The sequence below is a fragment of the Asterias amurensis genome, chromosome 22 (assembly GCF_032118995.1).
Source record: "Asterias amurensis chromosome 22, ASM3211899v1".
NCBI classification, from domain to species: domain Eukaryota; kingdom Metazoa; phylum Echinodermata; class Asteroidea; order Forcipulatida; family Asteriidae; genus Asterias; species Asterias amurensis.
The window spans coordinates 1,204,275-1,226,212 of NC_092669.1; the positions used below are offsets into that span (position 1 = coordinate 1,204,275).

The 21,938-nt window shown below is 38.5% G+C and overlaps 1 protein-coding gene across 4 annotated transcripts in view; it reads left to right on the forward strand.

Annotated features, from left to right (window-relative positions):
- The window catches only part of LOC139953644 (ankyrin repeat and sterile alpha motif domain-containing protein 1B-like), a 50,264-nt gene extending 29,212 nt beyond the window's left edge, over positions 1-21,052 (forward strand). For 3 of the 4 annotated variants that reach the window (XM_071953140.1, XM_071953143.1, XM_071953144.1), the window contains 10 exons: positions 9,815-10,038; positions 10,652-10,745; positions 11,471-11,574; positions 12,239-12,350; positions 12,766-12,905; positions 13,614-13,745; positions 14,322-14,690; positions 15,043-15,201; positions 15,601-15,738; positions 17,159-21,052. In XM_071953140.1, coding sequence (XP_071809241.1) covers positions 9,815-10,038; positions 10,652-10,745; positions 11,471-11,574; positions 12,239-12,350; positions 12,766-12,905; positions 13,614-13,745; positions 14,322-14,690; positions 15,043-15,201; positions 15,601-15,738; positions 17,159-17,302 — 1,616 coding nt within the window. In that variant the 3' untranslated portion in view covers positions 17,303-21,052. The remainder of the gene's footprint in view (positions 1-9,814; positions 10,039-10,651; positions 10,746-11,470; positions 11,575-12,238; positions 12,351-12,765; positions 12,906-13,613; positions 13,746-14,321; positions 14,691-15,042; positions 15,202-15,600; positions 15,739-17,158) is intronic. The other variant, XM_071953141.1, reaches the window with a different exon arrangement.
- Positions 21,053-21,938: the final 886 nt, after the last annotated feature.

Sequence of the window (21,938 nt, forward strand, 5' to 3'; positions counted from 1 at the left end):
ATTTTTCTGAAAATGCTGTTTTTTCTGGATTTGTCTGGGTTTTTCTTTCAACGTCATGAGTGACCAAAGCTGTATGGTGTCTTGGACCTGGAAGCACAAGGCTTCGATTCTCATGGATTTATTTTTTCTGAAAATGCTGTAACAGTACCGTCTGTTTTCTGGATTTGTTGGGATTTTTATTTCAACGTCATGAGTGATAGAAGATGTATGGTGGCAAAGGTAAAACATTGATTTTGGGAATTAGTGTAAGTTCGAGAGCTGGGTGTTGGTTTTCAGGATATTGTAAAACTTCTGAAAATGTCATTATATTGAACCTGCAACCTCCAGATTAACATGATTGCGCTCTACCAACTGAGCTATCTATAGCCTTGTATATTAGCGATCTCCCTATTTTATCAATACTTTTGTTTGGGTTTCCAGTCATATGGCAATCAGGTTGGTATAGTAGTGTCTTGCCTCGCCTTCCACCTCTGGGACCCTGGTTCGAATCCCACCAGGGGCACTATGTGGCTTGGGTTATCAGTCCCTACTTGACTGCGTGGGGTTTCCCTGGAATAATTTTCTGTGGGTTTTTCTCCCACTTGACTGAAGTTACTTCATTGTCTTCTCTCTTTTGTTTGGCTCTAAAAAGAGCAGTGAGAATATATCTAAATCGAAAATCCAAATCCAGTCGGAAGCTATTAAATCAAAGCCTACTTATGTAAGTATCCTCCGGTGTCAGAACCTCACCCCAATGTTTATCGATCAACCCCCCCCCCCCTCCTAATTCACCAAGAATGACAACCAACACTAATACTTCCGAAACCAACACTTCGTTAAAATGAATTTGAGAGATCAAGAGGAAAGTTGATACAGCGAAAGTCTCAAATGCAAAGCCATATCTTTGAGTGTGTGAATCACTGTGTAATACCGACACAGTGTCATCTTAAAGGAACTGGACACCTTTGGTAATTGTCAAAGACCAGTTTTCTCACTTGGTGTATCTCAACATATGCATAAAATAACAGATCTGTGGAAATTTTGACTCAATTGGTCATAGAAGTTGCAAGAGAATAAAGAAAGGAAAAACACCCTTGTAGAATAAGTTTGTGTGATTTTAGATGCCTAAAAAAGGCTTCAGGCATGAAGTCTCTTATCATATTCAAATATTTGAGTGAGAAATTTGTACCTCTTTCTCAAAAACTACATTACTTTAGAGGGAGCCGTTTCTCACAATGTTTTATGCTATCAACAGCTCTCAGTTGCTTGTTACCAAGTCAATTTTTATGCTAACAATTTGAGTAATTACATTAGTATCCAGTGACTTTAAGAAATGTTACAACTGTGCCTTTAAGGAGCCTCCCCAGCGGAATTCCCAAACGGTAGGACTATTCCAGTAGCCCTCGGCAACCGGTCCCTAGTTATGCAGTGAATATTTATGAGATGTGAATTATACGCGAGGAATCGATATCTTTGAAGGAGGGTTAGAGTTGGAGAGAACGGTTTGACATCGGGAATGAAGACGTTTGCTGTGTCTTGCGGAGGCAGTAGCAAGGAGCATCGTTGTTAACAACGACCTGATGTTTCTATGTGAGGATTCTTTTTGGAAGTCATGTATTTGACATCTGTGGGAATAATCTGCGGAAAGATAATCCGATGTTGAAATGGTAAACTATTTTTCATTGAGTTTGTGGAAGTGAAACTGCTTCTACTGATACAAATATTGAAATATTTTTGTATGAAATATTTATTTTTGTAGGAAGATTATATGAATTTTCTTGAGAAGAGATGTTTATTTGCATTTCATTGCATTGGAGGAAATGCATAAGTACTGATACGTTTTTAGTAAAATAAATAACTCATTATTTGTAGTATTAGGGAGTCATGGCCGTGTGGTTAAGAGCGTCGTATTCAAGTTCTGGTGGTAAAGTAATTGGGGTGTGGGTTCGGGTCCTGGTTGTGACACTTTTAGCAGGATGCTTTACTATGTTTGCTTCTCCTTAACCCTGGGGTGAAAACATCACTGGTTGCCCGGGGGTTGTATACGCCACAATGAACTGAGAACGAAAGAAGGAATGTTATTGACCCAATGACCAGGTCACTAAAAAGTTCATTAATACGGTTAATGTAAAATAGGCTATATGAGAGTTTGTTATTAGTATTTTATTATTATTATTATTATTATCATTATTCATATTAATATTATTTCCCCTGCTTGTTGTACAAAATCACCCTGATTGCAAGAATGTTGGCAGCTCTGTAATGCCATTTTTCAAGAAATCCAACGTCAAACCTACCCTTTAAGCATGTAGTTCCATCTGCCTTTACTCATATTCAAATCACCTTGGCCACCGAAATTGTGTTATCAAATACCATTTATTGCCTGCCCTCTTGGACTTGTAGCAGCCGTAATCAGTGTTTGATTGTGTTGACAGCTGGGCCTAATATCACAGAGCTGCTAAGCACAACAAATTTGCTTAGCATGACATTTCTTCCTTGATTAACACAGGATTACCAGCCAAATTTCCATTGTTGGATATTGCTTGTTACAGGTATTCAGTTGTTGTTTGCTTATTCTGGAAATCACGTGGTAATTCGGTTGGTAATCTTGTTTTTATCAAGAAATTTCATGCTAAGGAAAGTTTTGTGCTTAGCAGCTCTATGGAACTGGGCCCTGCCCCCTTGGACTTGCAGCAGTCGTAATCAGCAATTGATTGTAGGTACAGCTGTACCGCACGACACTGTTCAATTAACCGGAAATTAACGGACATATGAACGTGCGGAGCCTGGGATGGTGCGAGTGGGGGAAGGGGAGACTTTAATTAAGACGTTATCGTTAGGTTGTTTGTTTGTGATGTCATCAGGGTCGTGGATATTATTATATTTCCTTCACAATTGATTGCTGTGTGTGTTCGTTGCAACAATGCAGTGGATTTCAGTCTGTAGTTGTGGGTTGTATGGAGATGGTGGTTTTGGAGGATTTGTTTTGTACACGTCTGGATTTTGAGAGGCGGTATTTTCAAGGGAGTTGTGTTTTTGGTGGTCGTGTTTTAAATAGATTGTTAAGGATCTGGTTTGGAAAAGCTGAAAATATTTACTATACTGCTGATGTTACAGGTATGTGCTTTGTTGTTCATTTTAGATTTTTTTAGATTTAAATTTAGAATAGTTAGAATATAATTTACTATAGGTTTTCTGGTCTTGTAACATATTTTTCTGCTAAGCACAAATCAACAGGGAACCAGTCACAAACAAACCACAAGGAATAGCATTTTGGCTGGTGAACATTTCTGTTCTCAGCACTAATAACCCTGGGCTCTATTTCATAGGGATGCTTTTAAGTACAAAAAGTAGCTAAGCACAACAAAATAGTGCTTACCATAATATGGTTACCAGCCAAACTAGCATATAACATGTACAACCTGTGACTGGTATCCTGTTAATTTCTGCTAAGCAATATTCTCTGCTTAAGCAGCTATGTGAAATTGGAAATTTCATAGAGCTGCTGTTTAAAAATTTCCCAATAAGTAGAAATGAGCAGGATGCTAGTCACAACATGTACTTGTAGTTTGACAGGTAACCTTATTCTGGTAAGCATACTTTCGTTGTGCTTAGCTACTTTTCGTGTTCAAGCAGCTCTATGACATTGGCCCCTGGAGTATGTTGGTATCTCTGCAATGTAAATGTGAAGATCTGAAATCATAAATCAGATGGAGCTGTGTATTTTACAGCTATAATCTAAACAGAGAGTTTCAACATCTCTAAAGTAGCATTTGTATATTATTCAAAGATTCTCAACATTCATGTGATGTTGAAATAATGGTGTGATCGAAAAGACAAGAAAAAAATCCCAAGACAAATTGCACGTTTACAAAGCATAGAAAATGAAATTAAAATTAAATAACCAAGTATAAAACATTAAACAAAGTGCTGTTTATCTTTTCTTAGCCTGTTTATCTTTTTCTTGGTCTGTTTATCTTTTTTCTTAGCCTGTTTATCTTTTTCTTTGTCTGTTTATCTTCAACTCTCCCCCTCGTCATTCAGTTGACAGGTCAGCATATCTGAAATGTCAGCTATAATATCGGAGAGGTGGTCAAATTTGCGAGTGTGAAAGCTGAAGTGTAAACCATCCCATTCCATGTCGTGTTTTGCCTCTGGAAATGTTTGTGTATTCTGTCATTTATGCTCAGTGTTACGCTACATGTACAAGTACATAAGTCTGCAGCCCGATTTCAAAAAGCTGTTAAACAGATAATATTGCTCTTAGCAAATTTCATTGTTAAGCAAACATTACATAGTGGGGCACGAGTTGCAACAATGCAAACTTGGTATGGAATTTTGGCTGGTAACCGGTTTGAAAATCTTGCTTAAAAGCAAGATTTTTGTGCTTAGCAAGTGTTTATGCTTACAGGCTTGAACTATCATATCTGAGTGAACAAAAATCCAAAAATCTACCTAAAAATCATCTGCTACTTGTTCTCAATTTGTAGCATTCAGTGTGCAGAACACTCAAAATGTCTAAATATTTTACTTTGATGCAAAATTTCATGGATGAAATCGTTCTCCGTAAATTCCCAGTCATACTGTAAATTGGGCCAAATTTGTCCGCGCTGTGGTACGATTATCATATCTGCGCGAACAAAATACATAAATACCTTCACTGACTACAACAACTACAGGATGGGGTAAACAGTAATGTAGTCTGAGTAATGCTTTTGACAAGGGCAATTGGTTACCATGGTTACTGAGTGACGAATGCCTCCACTTCGAGAGACGGTCCAGGCGAATATTCTACCCTGTGCAAGAGCTGCTGTCATTTGACTGTTCAAACTCCCGTTTCCATAACGACGATAGAGTTGAATTTTACCATTGCATTAAAGACAGTGGACACAATTGGTAATTGTCAAAGACTAGTCTTCACAGTTGGTGTATCTCAACTCATGCATAAAATAACAAACCTGTGAAAATTTGAGCTCAATCGGACATCGAATTTACGAGATAATAATGAAAGAAAAAAACACCCTTGTCACACGCAGTTGTGTGTGTTTAGATGGTTGATTTCAAGACCTCAAGTTCTAAATCTGAGGTCTCAAAATCAAATTCGTGGAAAATTACTTCTTTCTCTAAAACTATGGCACTTGAGAGGGAGCCGTTTCTCACAATGTTTTATACCATCAACCTCTCCCCATTACTCGTCACCAAGTAAGGTTTTATGCTAATAATTATTTTGAGTAATTACCAATAGTGTCCACTGTCTTTAAAGGAATGGTAGAACTTTCTATATTCAACTTTTTCGCTTAAAATATTTTCGGATTTAGTACATTTACAGACCTTTATCTTTAGTTGCTGAAAAATACAATTTATAGCCCAGAACATGTAGGTAGGGTGTCTATGAAAAAAAAGGTAATTTAAATTGGTTATTTACAGTACAAAATTTAAATGGGAAATACAGTACTACGGTGATTGAAATGTCATATTTAGGGAGAGTATTTTGATTGGTCCAGAACTTCATAAATGAAAGTGAAAACAAGTGGTCGAGGTAGCACTCGTAGTCACATTCATACATAGTAGGCCTATGCATTTGAAATTTTTAAATGGGAAAAGTTCCCTAAAACTACCAATAAATGAGCGTAGAATATTCCCGTAGAATATTCGCCTGGACCACCTCTAAAACGATCTTTTAGAACAAACCACATTTTCTGATTGAGACTGTTTTGTCATTGAAGGGCTGAGATGCCCATGTGGTTTACACAAAGGTCCAAAGTCCATACCTTTTCCAATGAATATCTGTTTATAATAGACACTTGACATAGTGTTAGTCATCAATGATTTGCCTCCAATGATGGTCTTTCGTCTCCTGCATACATGGATGCGCTCGCTGTAATGAAATTTACATGTAGTATAGGTTCCAATTTCATAAAGCCTTTCAGCACAAAGACTTGCTTAGCACAGAAAAGAACTGCTTAGCAGAAATAGGATACCAGCCAAAATTATACATTAAATTTACATTCATGAATACCTCAGGGACAGTTGTGCCACATCACGCGATACGCGCGACGCGCACAGCATTCCCTTATAAGGAGTTATTTACCCGAGGGCGGCGGAGGGCCTTACCATGTTATAGCTGGAGGGGTGTTGTGTTGAAAGAAATCATTAAACAATTATAACTTTTGCATTTATTTTACTTTTTGACCAAAACTGTTGATTTTTTTTTTGACCGAAAAGGTATTTATTAATGGGAATCAAAGTGTGTTGAATCGGTTTTCAACTAGTGGTTTAAACCCAACGAGGCCTGGTTCTTTATAATTTACCTCAACTTCGTCTCGGTAAAATTATCAAGAACCAGGCCTCGTTGGGTTTAAACCACTAGTTGAAAGCCTCTTCACCACACATTGATTCCCTTATTGTTTTGACTGGTGCTCCACTAAAAAAAAATCTTTTGAGATTGCCTTGAACTGGTTGCCAGTATAATTGCCTCATGTGGCATAGCCTTAACAGGCTCCGCTTACTGACAGTATGCATCGCTGTTGAATAAACAAGTTCCTCTTTATCCGTTACTGCGCCAGTAGAGTTCACTCTTCAATCAATAAGCCATTCTTGATTGGAGCCAAAGGCCTTCGTTTCCGCGCCAACCTGAAGCCGTAACCAATCACAACATAGATGTCTTCTTCCTCACCCGTCGTTAGGGTCGCTAGTGTCAATATTGATCGCAGACTTACAGACGAATTTGAATGAGTCTTGAGGACATGTCGTATAGCTAGACAATCTTAAAGACAATCTTAAAGACAATCTTGAAGATGATCTCTGAGAGAAGAACAGACATTTGCATTTTAGTTTTCTCGTAACTTGCATAGGGTAGTGAGAAAACACAAACCACAGTATGTTGGTGTTGGCGGGCCATAGAGTGGAGGTTCAGGGCGGCAAGTTGTTGTCACATAAGGTCAATGTAACATGAGTCACAGTGGAATTACCCATACATTTAAAGGCAGTGGACACTATAGGTTTAATTGTCAAGACCAGCCTTCTCACTCGCTGTATCTCAACATATGCATAAAATAACCAACCTGTGAAAATTTGAGCTCAATCGGTCATCGAAGTTGCGAGATAATAATGAAAGAAAAAATACCCTTGTCACTTGAAGTCGTGTGTTTTCAAATGCTTGATTTCGAGACCTCAATTTCTAAATCTGAGGTCTCGAAATCAAATTCGTGGAAAATTACTTCCTACTCGAAAACTACGCCACTTCAGAGGGATCCGTTTCTCATAATGTTTTATACCATCAACCTCTCCCTATTACTCGTTACCAAGTAAGGTTTTATGCTAATAATTATTTTGAGTAATTACCAATAGTGTCCACTGCCTTTAATAGCACTTGTCCTCTCATAGTTTCATCCCAAACAGAAGCCTTTTTCACACTGTATCTCTTATCCCTGTGGAATACAACACCAGGGAGGCCCCAGGACTTTTTGTACCCCATGGTTACCTCGGCGCGCTTTCACACTGTGTCCATATTCCACTGGGTTTCGGTTGCATGTTTCAAGAATACCCCAGGGTTTTACCTCTTACCCCTACTCCAGAGCAGGGGTGGCTATTTCTCTGGGTATAACACATTTGCTGGGGCAGACCGGAGGTAAAGCGTTCATAGTGTGACAAGCCCGGGGGCCAATTTCATAGAGCTGCTTAAGCAAAAAGTTCGCTTAAGCATGAAAATAGCTTGCTTATTTTACACATGTTACTGGCCAAAATTTCATGCCACATACATTGCTTGTGACTGGTATTTAGCTGTTGTTTACTTAGCATAACAATTGAGTGGAGTCTTGGCTGGTAATCTGATTTTACGAAGCAAGAATTTTTTGCTTAAGCAAAATTGTGTGCTTAAGCAGCTCTATGAAATTGGGCCCTGCCTTTATTCTCAATTGTCAACCCTGTGGAATAAAGTAGTGTGAAAAGGGCTTTTGTAAATCATATACAGACATAAAAACAGGCCTGGAGTTACATCATACATGGCGGCCATTGCCTCTGTTGCCCTGGTCTTGGACTTGCTGCCCCCTTCAAAAGTTTCCCATAGACTTCCCAATGAAAGTGCCCTTTTCAAAATGAAAATGGCCTTGCCCTCTCAAGGATGAAATTCCATGCCTGAATCACTCAGCTTCATTAACCGGTAGTCACTGCAGGGGTCGAAATTGCCACTAGCCCGCTAGCCCGGGACTACCAGATTTACAGCCGGGCTACTGATTTTTCCAGTTTGATAGCCCGACGGGCTAGTGGAAAAACAATGCAAAAATCATCATTACAAACAACAAAGAACTGTGCTATGGTGTATTGTAAAGTTTGAGCCATGACGCGAGACATAACGTGTCTTTCAGGCTACCAAAATCTAATCAGGGCTACTAAAAATTATTGGTTACTAGCCCTGCTGACTACCATGACAATACACTTAATTTCGGCCCCTGTCACTGTCGAAAAAATTTACATCTAAGCAATTCCTTCATTCAACATCTTTCATGATTTGGAATTATTTCACTGATTATTTTCTAAGATTATAAAAATATGTTGGTGTTTCATTTTATTTGTTGAAAGAACATTAATGCACTGATGCATGCATGACTGCACATAGTTTGTACACATACCGCAGGCCTAAAAAACAATTGAATGTTTGGCATAACTTGACTCCCATTAAAAAGGCAGCCCTAAAAGTTCTATTTTATAGGGGGGGGGGAAATTAGGAAAATTGTAGGATGTATTATATAAAAAAAAATGATGGAAAGGTTGATTTAAGAGTAGCTCTTGAACTGAAAATGATTTTTGATACATGTAAGTATAAAGTGCTATACTCAGTCCTTTCTCAGTTATTTTTTGAGTTCTTTGAAAAGAAAAACATCTTCTGTATTAGCGTATTAGATGGGCGGGATATAAACCAACAACCTTTTTCACTGGACTCAGGAAAGTACTGAGTGTACCAAATAATCATCTTCATCTTTGATTCCAATTTAACATCAATAGAACTTCGTTACAGAAATGGTTTATGAGTGTGAAAATGATCTCCCACCCTGAATTTAAATTAAGGGACCTAAGTTAGGGGGCTTGTTACGCCAAACATACTTTTTTTTAAAGGTTCTTTTTTGGTGTAAGCTTTGGTAATGGTGGACTCAGGAAAAAAAGTTAAAACGGCACGAGAATAATTTTACCAGAACACTTTCGTTTTATTTGTATCTGTCGCTGCTTCCTCCGATATAAGGAAGAACGTCTCAAAGTGAAGGTATCTTGTTTTTGTTTTTGTTCAATGAGGTTACTTCTTCTATGGCTTAGTCAGGGTATTTATCTTGTGACTTGCATTCAATGTGTCTTAAATGTTGCATACTTAAGTGTAAAGTGTTAAATTACGCTTTTGGCAAAAAGCACTAAAGAACTGTTGATTATAAAATATTGTTAGAAACGACACTCTTTGAAATAATGATACATTTTTAGAGAAAGAGGAAAAATTTCAGCCAAAAGATTTGAATCTGAGAAAGGCTTCAGGGATGAAAGCAGTAAGAATATTTATCCTTCCATTATGTCTTGCATCTTTGATGACCAAATGAGCCCAAATTTTTACATTTCTTTGGAAATGTTGAGATACACCAAGTGAGGGGACTACAGCCGATTTCACGAAATCTCGAGATACATATCCTAACTTAAGATGGGTTCACTGCGTCCTAACATCATCTGAAACCTATTGAAGTCCTAAGATTAATCCTAAGTTTGAAGAGTTTTGTGAAATTGACGGCTGGTCTTTGACAATGACCAAAAGTATACCCTGCCTTTAACAACTTGTTATAATCTGTTTGATTTTCAGGTTTAATCTACGGCTCAAACCGCGGCAGTCGCAACCTCTCTCTAGAGAATTCATCTCGGTTCTCGTTCTCCCACATGGCGGACTGGTCTCTCGCTAGCTCAACCAGGACCAGTATGCTGATGGAGAACGGATTGTTAGATGTCCATGTACCTGAGGGAGTGAGCAGGGGGCATGAGAATAGATCCGAGGAGTCGGGGATAGACGAGAAATCAGAATGGGCGCAGGTAAGAAGAAGTCTACTTTTTTTCTTTTCTTTATTCCAGAGCCCCCTTAAAGGTATTGCAGCCAGTTTCACGAAACGCTAGGATGAATCCTATCTCGAGTTAGGAAGGGTTTGGTGAAATCGACGGCTGGACACTATTGGTAATTACTCAAAATAATCGATAGCATAAAAATTTACTTGGTTACGAGCAATGGAGAGCTGTTTATAGTATAAGACATTGTGAGAAAAGGCTCCCTCTGAAGTAACATAGTTTTTGAGAAAGAGGTAATTTCTCACTAAAATATTAAAAGCAAATGTGTGCAACAAGGGCGTTGTTTTCTTATGTTATTCTCTTGTGCAACTTGAGAAATTACCTCTTTCTCAAAAACTATGTTGCTGCAGAGAGAGCTGTTTCTCAAAATGTTTTTTACTATCAACAGCTCTCCATTGCTTGTTTCCAAGTAGGTTTTATGCTAACAATTTTTGTGATTAATTACCAAAAGTGTCCAGTACCTTTAATCATTCCTGACACCATCTCAACTCCTTAATTAGAGAATTTATTAACCCATAGTTTTGATCTTTCAAAATTATTTTTTTACACTTTGATTTGTCCTTTTTTTTTTCTTTTCTCGCAGATTGAAAGCATTATGGCATCATTTGGAGCTGGACTCGTCAGAGAGTCGGTCTATGTCAGAGATTTCCAAAAAGAATTTGAAAAAATGTTTGAAGGTAAACACTTCTTCTGAACATTTTTTAGTGAATATAGAGACAGGACTTTTCATGCAAGGTCTTCCAGGTTTTGAAATTACCCACGACAACAACAGCAATTGCCGTGGTGCCTTGTGTTTTTGCTGCAGTGCCAACTTAAACTTACATTTTCCTCCTAGAAGTGCCCCCCTCCCTACCAGATAAAAATTGTTGTGCCCCCCTCCAGAGGGTAGGATAAGGCCTGGTCTTCGGGATAGCACGTATAGTAGTAGCCTAAACAGCTGACGTCACACTTCGAGGCTCGTGAATAATGCCAGAGACCGGCCTCCAGCCGGCGTGTGCATTCACTTTTGCCTTACATTCATTTCACATGGAGATACACAGTCATATTCTATGGTGGACGTGATAGGAATGAACTGTTTGGGCATCCATGGAAAGCTCATGTCACTGCACATTAATCCAACGATGTCATTGTATCCAATGGAATCACTGGATCTTAATAGCAGGGATAAGGAGCCCAGACTACTATAGTAGCTGAGCACAAACAAAATTATGCTTACCAGAATAAGGTAACCAGCCGAAATACTATGTCACATGTACAGTCTGTGACTGGTATCCTGCTTGTTTTTGCTGACAAGAAAAAAAAATTCGGCATTATTTTTCTGCTTTAGCAGCTTTGTGAAACTGAGCCCAGGCCAATGTGAATGTGATAGTTTTTAATTAATTTGTTCTTGTTTATGTGACAGGTCCTCTAAGGCCGCAGAGTGTCGGCGCCTGGCTGGAGAATTTGGGTATGGGGCAATATGAGAACATGATGATAGCCAACGGATTCGACAACTTGGATTTTATGGTATGTGGAGGAAAACAGGGTAAAATTTTGTCCGGCAATTTTGTAAAGCGGGAAAGTCCACTTCAGGGACTACCTTACCTGTTAAACCTACAATTGCATATTTGCCCTAGCCATAGGCTTTCACTAGATTCTTTTTTACCACACCACAATAGCGCCCTCAAGAGCCCATACATTCCCTTATAATTGGGGGATTTACAATGAACTTGTTTTGTGCTGATATTTAGTTGCAACTTATGATTTGTTTGAGTAGCAATTTAAACATGTTGTGTAACATTTTTCGCTGCTGTACAAGAAAGAGGCTACTCTTAGTCTTACCTCGAGTAAGGATGAGTTACTCGTCCTAACTTAGGACTAGCCATACATTTTTAATATCTCCTAGGACAAGTCCTATGTTCCTAACTCTTTGTGAAATGGACCGCTGGGGTGGACTTCACAAAGAGTTAGGACTAGTCTTATATCCAGTTAGGACGAGTTACAAGTCCTAACTTAGGACTAGCTGTATGTTTTTGATATCTCTTAGGACTGGTCCTAAGTTAGGACCAGTTCTAACTCTTCGTTAAATCGACCCCTGGTCCCCAAAACATTGATATACTTCTACATTGATAACCAACTCAATTGTCAGTGTTTTTTGTCTTGCCTCATCTTTTCTTATTGTCGCTGACAGGGAGGGAAGATTCTTGAGGAGAATGACTTGATTGAGATGGGCATCATGGAGGAACTTCATCGTAACATAATCCTTCAAGCTACAAATGCGCTTCCAATCATGAAGACAATAGGTGAGTACCTGTGTAAATGAATCTGGACAGTTTCGCTTTTCATATTGGTGGAGAGCACGTCACGTGGGGTGTTTAAATGGCTGATAAAGACATAGCTGAAGCTGTTTCAAACGGGTCTTTAAAAGTTAAATTTTTGTTTTTATATTTTCAACCAAAGATAATTAATCAGCATCAATTATTTAAATTTTTTATTTTTATTTCTTGTATTTTGAACCCCTCAATATTTTTGTTCACCTGTTCATCTCATAAATTGTTTCAATTGTTTATTTTTTTTATATTTTCAACCTAAGATGATAAATCAGCATCAATCACATCAATTTTTTATTTTTTATTTTTTTATTTTTTTTTTTATCTTCCATTTGTTCACCGGTTCATCTCATCAATTGTTAAATTTTTCTTCTATTTTCAACCTAAGATGCTAAATGCCGCAGCTCAAGTTCAGTCTCAGAGTGGTTAAGAAGCCTACTCCTCAGTGACTGCATACCAAACTTCATCGACAACGGAATCATCACCATGGACCGAGCCATGGAACTCTGGGAGGTGGAGCTGGAAAATGTAAACCCATATTTTGTTCGAATCCCACTCTAGTCAATTCTTTGTTTAACCCCAAAAGTTATTTTAAAATTTACCAAGTCAGTTTTCCTTGTGGTTTATATTGATATCTGAAACAACAAGTTGCATCCCCTTAAGCTAATCCCCTGGTTGCCGCTTCCCAGGTGTATCCTAATTTGGGTGTGATCCCTGGCTACACGGCAGTTAACGGTTGTATGGCTTCTGACTGGCACCCCCGAACAAAGATATTGACAAAATAGGGACACCGCCAACATAGGGCTAGATAGCTCAGTTGGTAGAGCGCCGGCACGTTAATCCGGAGGTCGTTGGTTCGAATCCCACTCTAGTCAATTCTTTGTTCAACCCCAAAAATCATTAATAAATTTACCCAGTCAGTTTCCCTTGTGGTTTATATTTTGTGTAACTGTAAAAAAGTAAAGTTTTTACAAGTTACCGTTCTATGCATTTGTTGAGATACACCAAGTGAGGATACTGGGGTCGATTTCACAAAGAGTTAGGACCAGTCCTAACTTAGGACTAGTCCTAGGAGATATACAAATTGCATGGATTGTCCTAAGTTAGGACGAATAACTGGTCCTAACTTGAGATAAGACTAGTCCTAACTCTTTGTGAAATCGACCCCTGGTCTTTGAGTATTACCAAAAATGTGCCCTGTGAAAATGTGCATTTTCCCTCTTGCTGTTGTTTCAGGTCCTAGAGGTTCATATGTTGGGGCATAGGAAGCGTATTTTAGCCTCGCTGGGTGATAGAAGACAGAGTTTTAGTAGCAGCAGTGGTAGCTTACAAAGACCAAACTCTCTGGAACTCACCACTAGTGATCTGGTAAGACTAAAGCCGACGCCGCATTATAATATAATATCAAAGTCTTAGATAGTGCACGTATTTACCAAACAAGGTACTCAAGGCGCTGAGTATATACAAACTCTTAGAAAGATAGGTTTATTGCAGTGATGAATTCTGAGACCCAATTATGAAGCACCTTATAAGGGTTTACAAGGTGCTATTAGCGGCTACGACTACGGCTAGATTTCTGTGTCATCATGCGTTAAAGTATAGGACGTCCGTAGCAACACCCTTAGAAACAGTCAGAGCTGTAGCCGCCACTTCATATATTGCCTGCACTTTGATTTTCACAAGAACTTGATAAGATGAAGTGTTAAATTGCTATTGTCTTAAGATCAAACTTACACCTGTTTCAGACAGAATGCAAATGCGAAGCGAGTTTTGACGTCACACGTCTGTTTTCACAGTGATATCATGTAGGAGTTGAGCTGAACTGATACGACTATCGGTTGCAAATCTATGACATCAGAACTCATATCACACTCGCATTTCCAGAAAGTATTAGCCGAAGTCTCTGTTGCATGACAAAACTTAAATTGTCTTTCTCGGTTCCAGCAGGAGATGAAGTTAACGTCTTTCGAGAAGCGGAAGCAACTTTCAAGCTCCGCCTCGGAGCAATCCGCCTCCTTAGACATCGATCTCTTCAAGGATTACTCCAAGGAAGTGACCACGCCTACCAAACCAAGAAACTTTCAAACTTCTCTCTCAGTAGAGCAAGGAAGGGCAGAGCATCCGCCGTCAAGAGTTGGCGAAGAAAACGGACAGAGAGCCGCGAGGCAGATATCGACAGTTGAGGACTACGATAATATTGCAACAACGAGGAGGGGGTCTGGGTCGGAGGAGGGTGAGGAAAACACCCCTACGGTACAATGGATGCACCCACCGGAAGCATTGATTAAAGGCTGTTGTAATTACACAGCGTCTGTGAGTATGCGTTCCTGTTTTGTTCGAATGTTCCTTCCACTTTTATGGTAGGAGGTTCCTTTAGCTTTTTGCAACAGACTCCTTGCAAATGGCAAACAGCGCCCTCATTGAGGTCAAAGAAAGAGCTATCACCAGATCTCCTGTACTTTTTATTCTTCGTTTGTTTCTTGTTTATCTTTCGAGGTGCTATTGTATCTTATGTTTGACATGGTAGTTTGGCTGGTAACCTTTTCTCCAGTAAGCATGATTTTGTTGTGCTTAAGCAGCTCTATGAACCTGAGCCCCGGTGTGTATCTACTTGCTGGGTAGATTATGTTCTTTTTGAGAACTTGTCTTTTGTTGTTGTTTTCAGTACCTTGGGTCGACACTAGTCAAGGAAGTAAAAGGCATCGACTCAACTCAAGAGTCTTGTACCAAGTTGAGAAGGTCCGCCTCCCATCTGCAGAAGGTCCCTTCCATCACTCTGTCAATAAGCTACGTTGGCGTAAAGTTCATCGACTTCAAATCAAAGGTATCTTTAGAGGCACTGGACACCTTTGATAATTATCAAAGTCCAGGGGTCGATTTCACAAAAAGTTAGGACTAGTCCTAGGAGGTATTACAAACTTAAGGCTAGTCCTAATTTAAGACGGGCAACTCGCCCTAAATCGAGATAAGACTTGTCTTAGCTCTTTGTGAAATCCACTCCAGGGGTCGATTTCACAAAGAGTTAGGACTAGTCCTAGGAGATATTAAAAACGCATGGCAAGTCCTGAGTTAGGACGAGTAACTCGTCCTAACTCAAGATAAGACTAGTCTTAACACTTTGTGAAATCCACCCCAGTTTTCCCACTTGGTCTGACATTTCGAACCCTAGAAGAGTCTTCTCGACGCCCTATCACTTGGCCTCTCTGTGTTCTTTGTTTCGCAGTTGATAATCACGGAACACGAGATCTGCAACATCTCCTGTGTCACTCAAGACTCTGACGACCTTCGAACCTTTGCTTACATCACAAAAGACAGTGAGAATGAGAAGTTATATTGTCATGTCTTTAGCGTGAAAGGACAGGTAAGATCGTATGACCTTATGAACTTGTGACCTTATGACATCGTGAACTTATGGCCTTTTCTATATGTGTCTCAATTGATCAAAGTATTTTTTTGTTCTCATATAAATCTGTTTTTTATTCAATATAAAAATGTAAACCCACTAATAATTTGTTTATTTGTTTTATGCGATTTCTAAACTCGTGTTTGCCTTGTTTTTAAGTTTTCAGTTTTAATACTTTTTACTTCTGCTAAAGTGTGATATTATAATCTGCTCCCTTGTCCAATTGTATTTTTTCTTGTATGTGAAGGTGCAGCTGAAGACATGATTTACCAATAATAACCCCTTTTTTGTGCTTTATATTTACTCATTGCATTTTACTGTGATTGACTTGTATTGAGACATGATTTACTTGTACATTTTATTTGGTTAATTTCTTTCCGAGTTCAAACACCAACATTTTCTTGAAATATCTTTTGAGAAAACTGACAATACCAAAGTTTGAGTGTTTTGGTATCATGTGATCAATGGTTAGGGATCATAATGGGGTTTAAATGGTTAAATGGGTACCTGCGAAGGTAGAGGAATTGATATTGTGTATGAACAAGCCTTTGCAGTGTTACGGTTTCCCCAGGGCATGTAAAGCGTAAGGCCTGCTACTTCACGGAGGCAACGAAGGCGATTGCCTCTGTGCCACCTGGTCAATTCCTTGTGGTGCCCTTGAAATGCTTCAGTAGTAATTTACAATTTCCTCATAGGGTGCCCTTTACCAAGGAGAAAATGCCTTGGTGCCCTTGCCCTTTCAAAAAACGAAGCATACAGGCCTGAATTGAGTTGGTTATTGTGAAATGCACTTGATAAGAATTTGTTGTTGTTGTTATTATTATGTACCATCTGAATTTATGTTGTTTCACTATAACTTTGACCCTCTGACTGCTCTTGTGATTTGAAAAGGTCCTGCAATGATGATTGTTGTGGGTTTGAAAATTTCAAACTCCAAACTTTTGTTGTTGGATATTCCATAAATAAAAATTTATGGTGCCTAAAAGTGACTGTGTATTTTTATTTAACAGTTGTTTACTTGTGTGTTAGTATTTAGTTTATAATAGATGTTTAGTTTATAATAGATTTAGTTTATAATAGTTTATAATAGATGTATTTAGTTTATTTTTGTTCCAACATGTTCACTCACATTTTACTTAGATAGGCCTATATTTTACTTGTGTGTTAGAATATAGTTTATGTTTGTTTCAACTTATTCACTTACATTTTACTTTCGATAGGCCTAAATCTTACATCATTTAAACCTACTACTATCGGTTTTGGGGTTTTTTTGCGCCTCGGAAAAGGGGCTTGTACACTAGATCGATGGGGTATTTTAAATGCATTATTGTTGTTACAATGATTACGTTTTTAAATTTTCTGTATCTTTCTTTTTTAGGAGACGTCAACGGAGATAATCTTAACTCTGGGCCAAGCTTTCGAGATTGCCTACCAGATGCTTCTGAAGTCAAGACCGATGTCTAACGAAATAAACAGGCATCCCTCAAATACGTCTGATACCGACCACGACACAAAGTTATGAGATTGTCTTCATTTTTCCTGAAATAAATTGTGGAAGAAATGTTATCTTTTAAAGGCACTGGACACCTTTGGTAAATGTCAAAGAACGATATTCCTACTTGGTGTATCCAAACATGCATAAAATAACAAATCTGTGAAAATGTTCACTCAATTGGTCATTGAAGTTACAGAGAATAATGAAAGGAAAAACACCCTTGTTGCATGCAAACATTTTTATTATACCTCTGTACAAATTGTGAATTTGATTGGTCGAGAACCAATCACGTGCCGTGCAACAAAACCGCCCGTTACATGGCTCGACGGGCCGGGTAACATGAAAAGTGATGAACACCGGTGTACATCACCTTGATCGTTCCCAGCGTTGGTCGATTTCCAGCGTTGTGTACGAAGCAACTGCGGGTACGAGGGAATTGTTACTTGTTTGTCTGCTTATTAAACAATGAGTAGTCCGTCGTAATAATGTTTGACGATGACAACAGAACTTTGAGAAGAGGAATAATAACGTTACAGAGGTATAACAAAACAATTGTTGCACCCTCTACAGTCTTCAGGCCTATAGCCTTTTACTATATTGAGTTAGAGTTCACCTTTCTCTCAAAAACTGCATTACTTCAGAGGGAGCCATTTCTCACAATGTTTTATACTATCAATGGCTCTCAATACCAAGTAAGTTTTTATGCTAATAATTATTTTTTTAGTAATTACCAATAGAGCCCAGTGCCTTTACATTACTGATTAGGAATCTTCAGTATTACTTAAAAGCAATTTGCCTTGACATTTGATTGTGGTGCATAAATACTACTGGGGAATGCAAGATAAGGCCTTTTTTACACTGTCCAAAATCTCGGGGTTGGAACCGGTTCCAAACCGGAGATCTTGTTCGACCCCTTTCACACTGTAAATTTCAATCTGTCTCCGATCCGGGTAGCATGCTCTATGTGTACACTTCAAAGAAGAATGGATTAACATTGTAAGTCTGCTGCCCTCTAGAGTCCACAAAAGTCTTCCATATTAGACTGGTTCCCTAAAACTAAAACAAAAACATTTCAGATGATTGTTATATGAAATTGGTGGTGAAAAAGATTTAATGATTTGAATCATTTTCTTAATTCATACTCAAGAGTTTCGTCAAAATATTCTTAAAAATAAAACCTTTTTGATAAAAACAACCTCATACCTTTTCCCTGAACTCAGGTAAAACAATTCAGATTGTCTTTTTCATTTACCTATCAAAAGATTTAACAACTTATTCAGATTTTTTTAATCTAGTATTTCCTTGCCATCCTTATAAACTTTTTTGTTCATGTAAATATTTATCTCTGTGAAACAGCTATTGATAGAAAACTTCTTCACCCAAAGTTTCTTTCTCAACTTTCAAACATTTTTCTTCTTTTTTTTATCATGAAAATCTTTTCAATGTCTGTGTTCCTTTGCCATTTTTGGTTACCCTATTTTTGTTTTGGTGGAAGCTAAAATGTCTCTTGATCACTTAATAATAGTGCAGTGATGTTTTCTTTAGAGCTAAAAATGACACGACCTAATTGTGGAATAAAACAGACCTGAATCCAATTTCCCCCTAATCAATACCTTTGCCTTTAAAAACACTGGACACTATTGGTAATTGTCAAAGACCATCTTCTTGCTTGGTGTATCTCATATGCATAAAATAACAAATTGGTCGTTAAAGTTGCGAGATAATAATGAAAGAAAAAATACCCTTGTCACACAAAGTTGTGTGCTTTCAGATGCTTGATTTCGAGACCTCAAAATCTAATTCTGAGGTCCTGGAACCAAATCTGTTGAAAATTACTTCTTTCTCGAAAACTACGTTACTTCAGAAGGAGTCGTTTCTCACAGTCAACAGCTATCAACAGCTATCATCAAGTCAGGTTTTATGTTAATAATTATTTTGAGTAATTACCAACAGTGTCCACTTCCTTTAAATCTTTGGTTTTAAACCTTTGGTTTTAAACCTTGGGTTTTAAACCTTGGGTTTTAAACCTTGGGTTACCAAGGTTTTTAAACTTTTTTCAAAACCTTTGCTTTTAAACTTTTTTCCAAAAGAGACATAAGGAGGTTCCATTTGTTTGTGTTTTTGAAGGGTAATGTTACTATCTTCTAAAAAGTACCAATAGACCAGTGTTTTGTGTCAATAGTGCTGACAAATTTTATCACAATTATTTTTATTTGTATAATTTTGTATTTTTGTACTTTTTTTAATTGTTGGGGGTTCAGAAAATGTCACTTAAAGTGTAACTAAAATCTTCTGTAAATATGTAAATAGCCTAAAACAAAACACATGTAAAGGAATATATATATTTGATAATTTTTACCATTTGTCAGTATGTGCTTTGTATAACTGTTCAACGCAATCATTATTTTAACTCTTAATATTTGTTGTTATTTATCAAGTTTTATTTTGTATCCCATCAGTTATTATCTGCAATTAATCTTCCAAAATGTTGTACCATGAGGAGACCTTGTATTTTATAGGTAGGGTTATAGATTGGTAAAAATTAATTACCATTCATAAATACCCTAGACAGTTTCGCTATTGCTATTGGTGGAGACCGCGTCACATGGGGGGTGTTTAAACGGTTGATAAAGACCAGCTGGTTGTTTTCGAATAGCATTTGTGCGGGTATTAAAGCCCATGGATGTGAGGATGCATTACTATCCGCACAAATTTGACATGGTTATTTATTGAGTGGCAACGACCCTGCCGGTTTTAAATGTCTGTTTAAGAACTCGTCATCACTCATTTATTCCCTAATTGAAACATACTTGGTGGGAAGCACTGCAGCTGTTGATAGGGTCAACTGTTTTGAGAAAGGATTCCCTTGGAAGTAAAATGGTAAAATAGTGGCTGCCTATATAGCACTCGTGTCAGTCATGCAGTGACGCTCATCATGGGTGCGTTCGATTTGCTTCCCTAGGTTGACCCCGGTAGATCCCATTGGTGGCACGGTTGGCTTGTACGTAAAGCGCTCGCCTCTCACCAAGGTGACCCCGGTTCGATTCCCGGTCGGGGCCATATGTGAGTTGAGTTGTGCGTTGGTTCGCTGCTGTGCCACGAGCGTTTTCCAGACTATCCGGTTTTCCTCCCTCAGGGAAAAAATCAAACACTTTCGATCTTGGCTGTGCTCCGTGGTCATAATGGGTTGATGTGGCTGGCAGCTGAATGCGCCCTTGCATGCCTGCTTCTCGAACACGTTGTAGCCGCGTCCTTCGCAATTCAGCTCTTACCTGCGAGTAAGGATGATTAGCCCCCCCAAATTATTAGTATTATTATTATCATTATTTTATTGAATCCCATTCAAAATATCAGTGGGACTCAATGGGATTCAATGGGAATTTTTCCTGGGCTAGCTTGTTAACCCTGGCACAGGCTTGGGCTGTGTCTGCCTGGTTAAAGACCCGTAAGGAAAACATGTTTTAACACGGAGACTTGTTCCTCGTATCGAATAAAAATATGCTAATAATCCTTTTGTTCTTTCAGCCTCGGTTTGGTAACGTTGATATCAATGGGTGACATTGTTGAAATCATTGATATCAATGGGCTGCACTATGATCAAGGTTTATAGTGGTCTAACGTTGGCCTTTTTAAAGCCTTCAATTAACCTTTTTTTTCTTCTTCTTTTTGTGATCAAAAAATTGTACCTCTTCCTCTTGACATTGACAGAAGAAAGTTCACCTGTCAATGCTTTGATTTGTACTAACAGAACATCTCTATTACTGAATGAATAAATATGATGAGAAAAACTATGAACTTTTATTTTTGCTTGGTCTTTTATTTCACTTTCAGTGTTTATAATGGACCAAGTGGGGGATATCTCGCCAATAGAGTGTGCACTACAGTTACATTTGGCGTACGGTGTCGCGTGCAAATGTCCCCAATGCAATACTGTATCCGGAGGACATTAGTGCATATGCAGTAATGTCCACCGCACGGTTTTGCATATGCAATCGTGTCCGCCCGGACGCTGCTGCATAATGCAATTGTGTCCGCGCGGACACATTTGCATATGCAGTTGTGTCCGCCCTCGTGCAAAACGGTTCTTGCAGTAAATTACGCCCTTGGTCGCCGGAACACCTTCGCCAGTTTTTTTACAAGGTAACTGCATGTCATGAATGACATGGGAAATGTTCGGCCGTTGGGTATTCGCTGCAATCATAAAATACGTAAATTATTCATGCTGCATAGTTTCAGTGCATGCACGCTCGCTTACGTGCGCACATACATGCACAGTCATGTACATGTCCACCGTACGGTTTTTGCATAGCCGTGACATGATTGCATATGCAAAAGTGTCCGGAGCGGACAGTATTGCATGGCGGACACCATCGACTTTGTCTCGGTAAAATTATCAAGAACCAGGCCTCGTTGGGATTAAACCACTTGTTGAAAACCTCTTCACCACACATTGATTCCCTTATTAATTCACAAAAAAAAAACGGTTTAAAGGACTCCCATTTTGCGAGTAAGAATTAAAGTGCACAGTACTATAGTCACTGATTTTGCCGGAGCAGTTTTGATCTTGCTAGACAACTTTTGTTCAATGGTGACCTCTCATCGTGATCTTTCTTGATGTTGCACAAAAAGGCGAAGCTTTGTTGTCTCCATAGACTTCATTCAA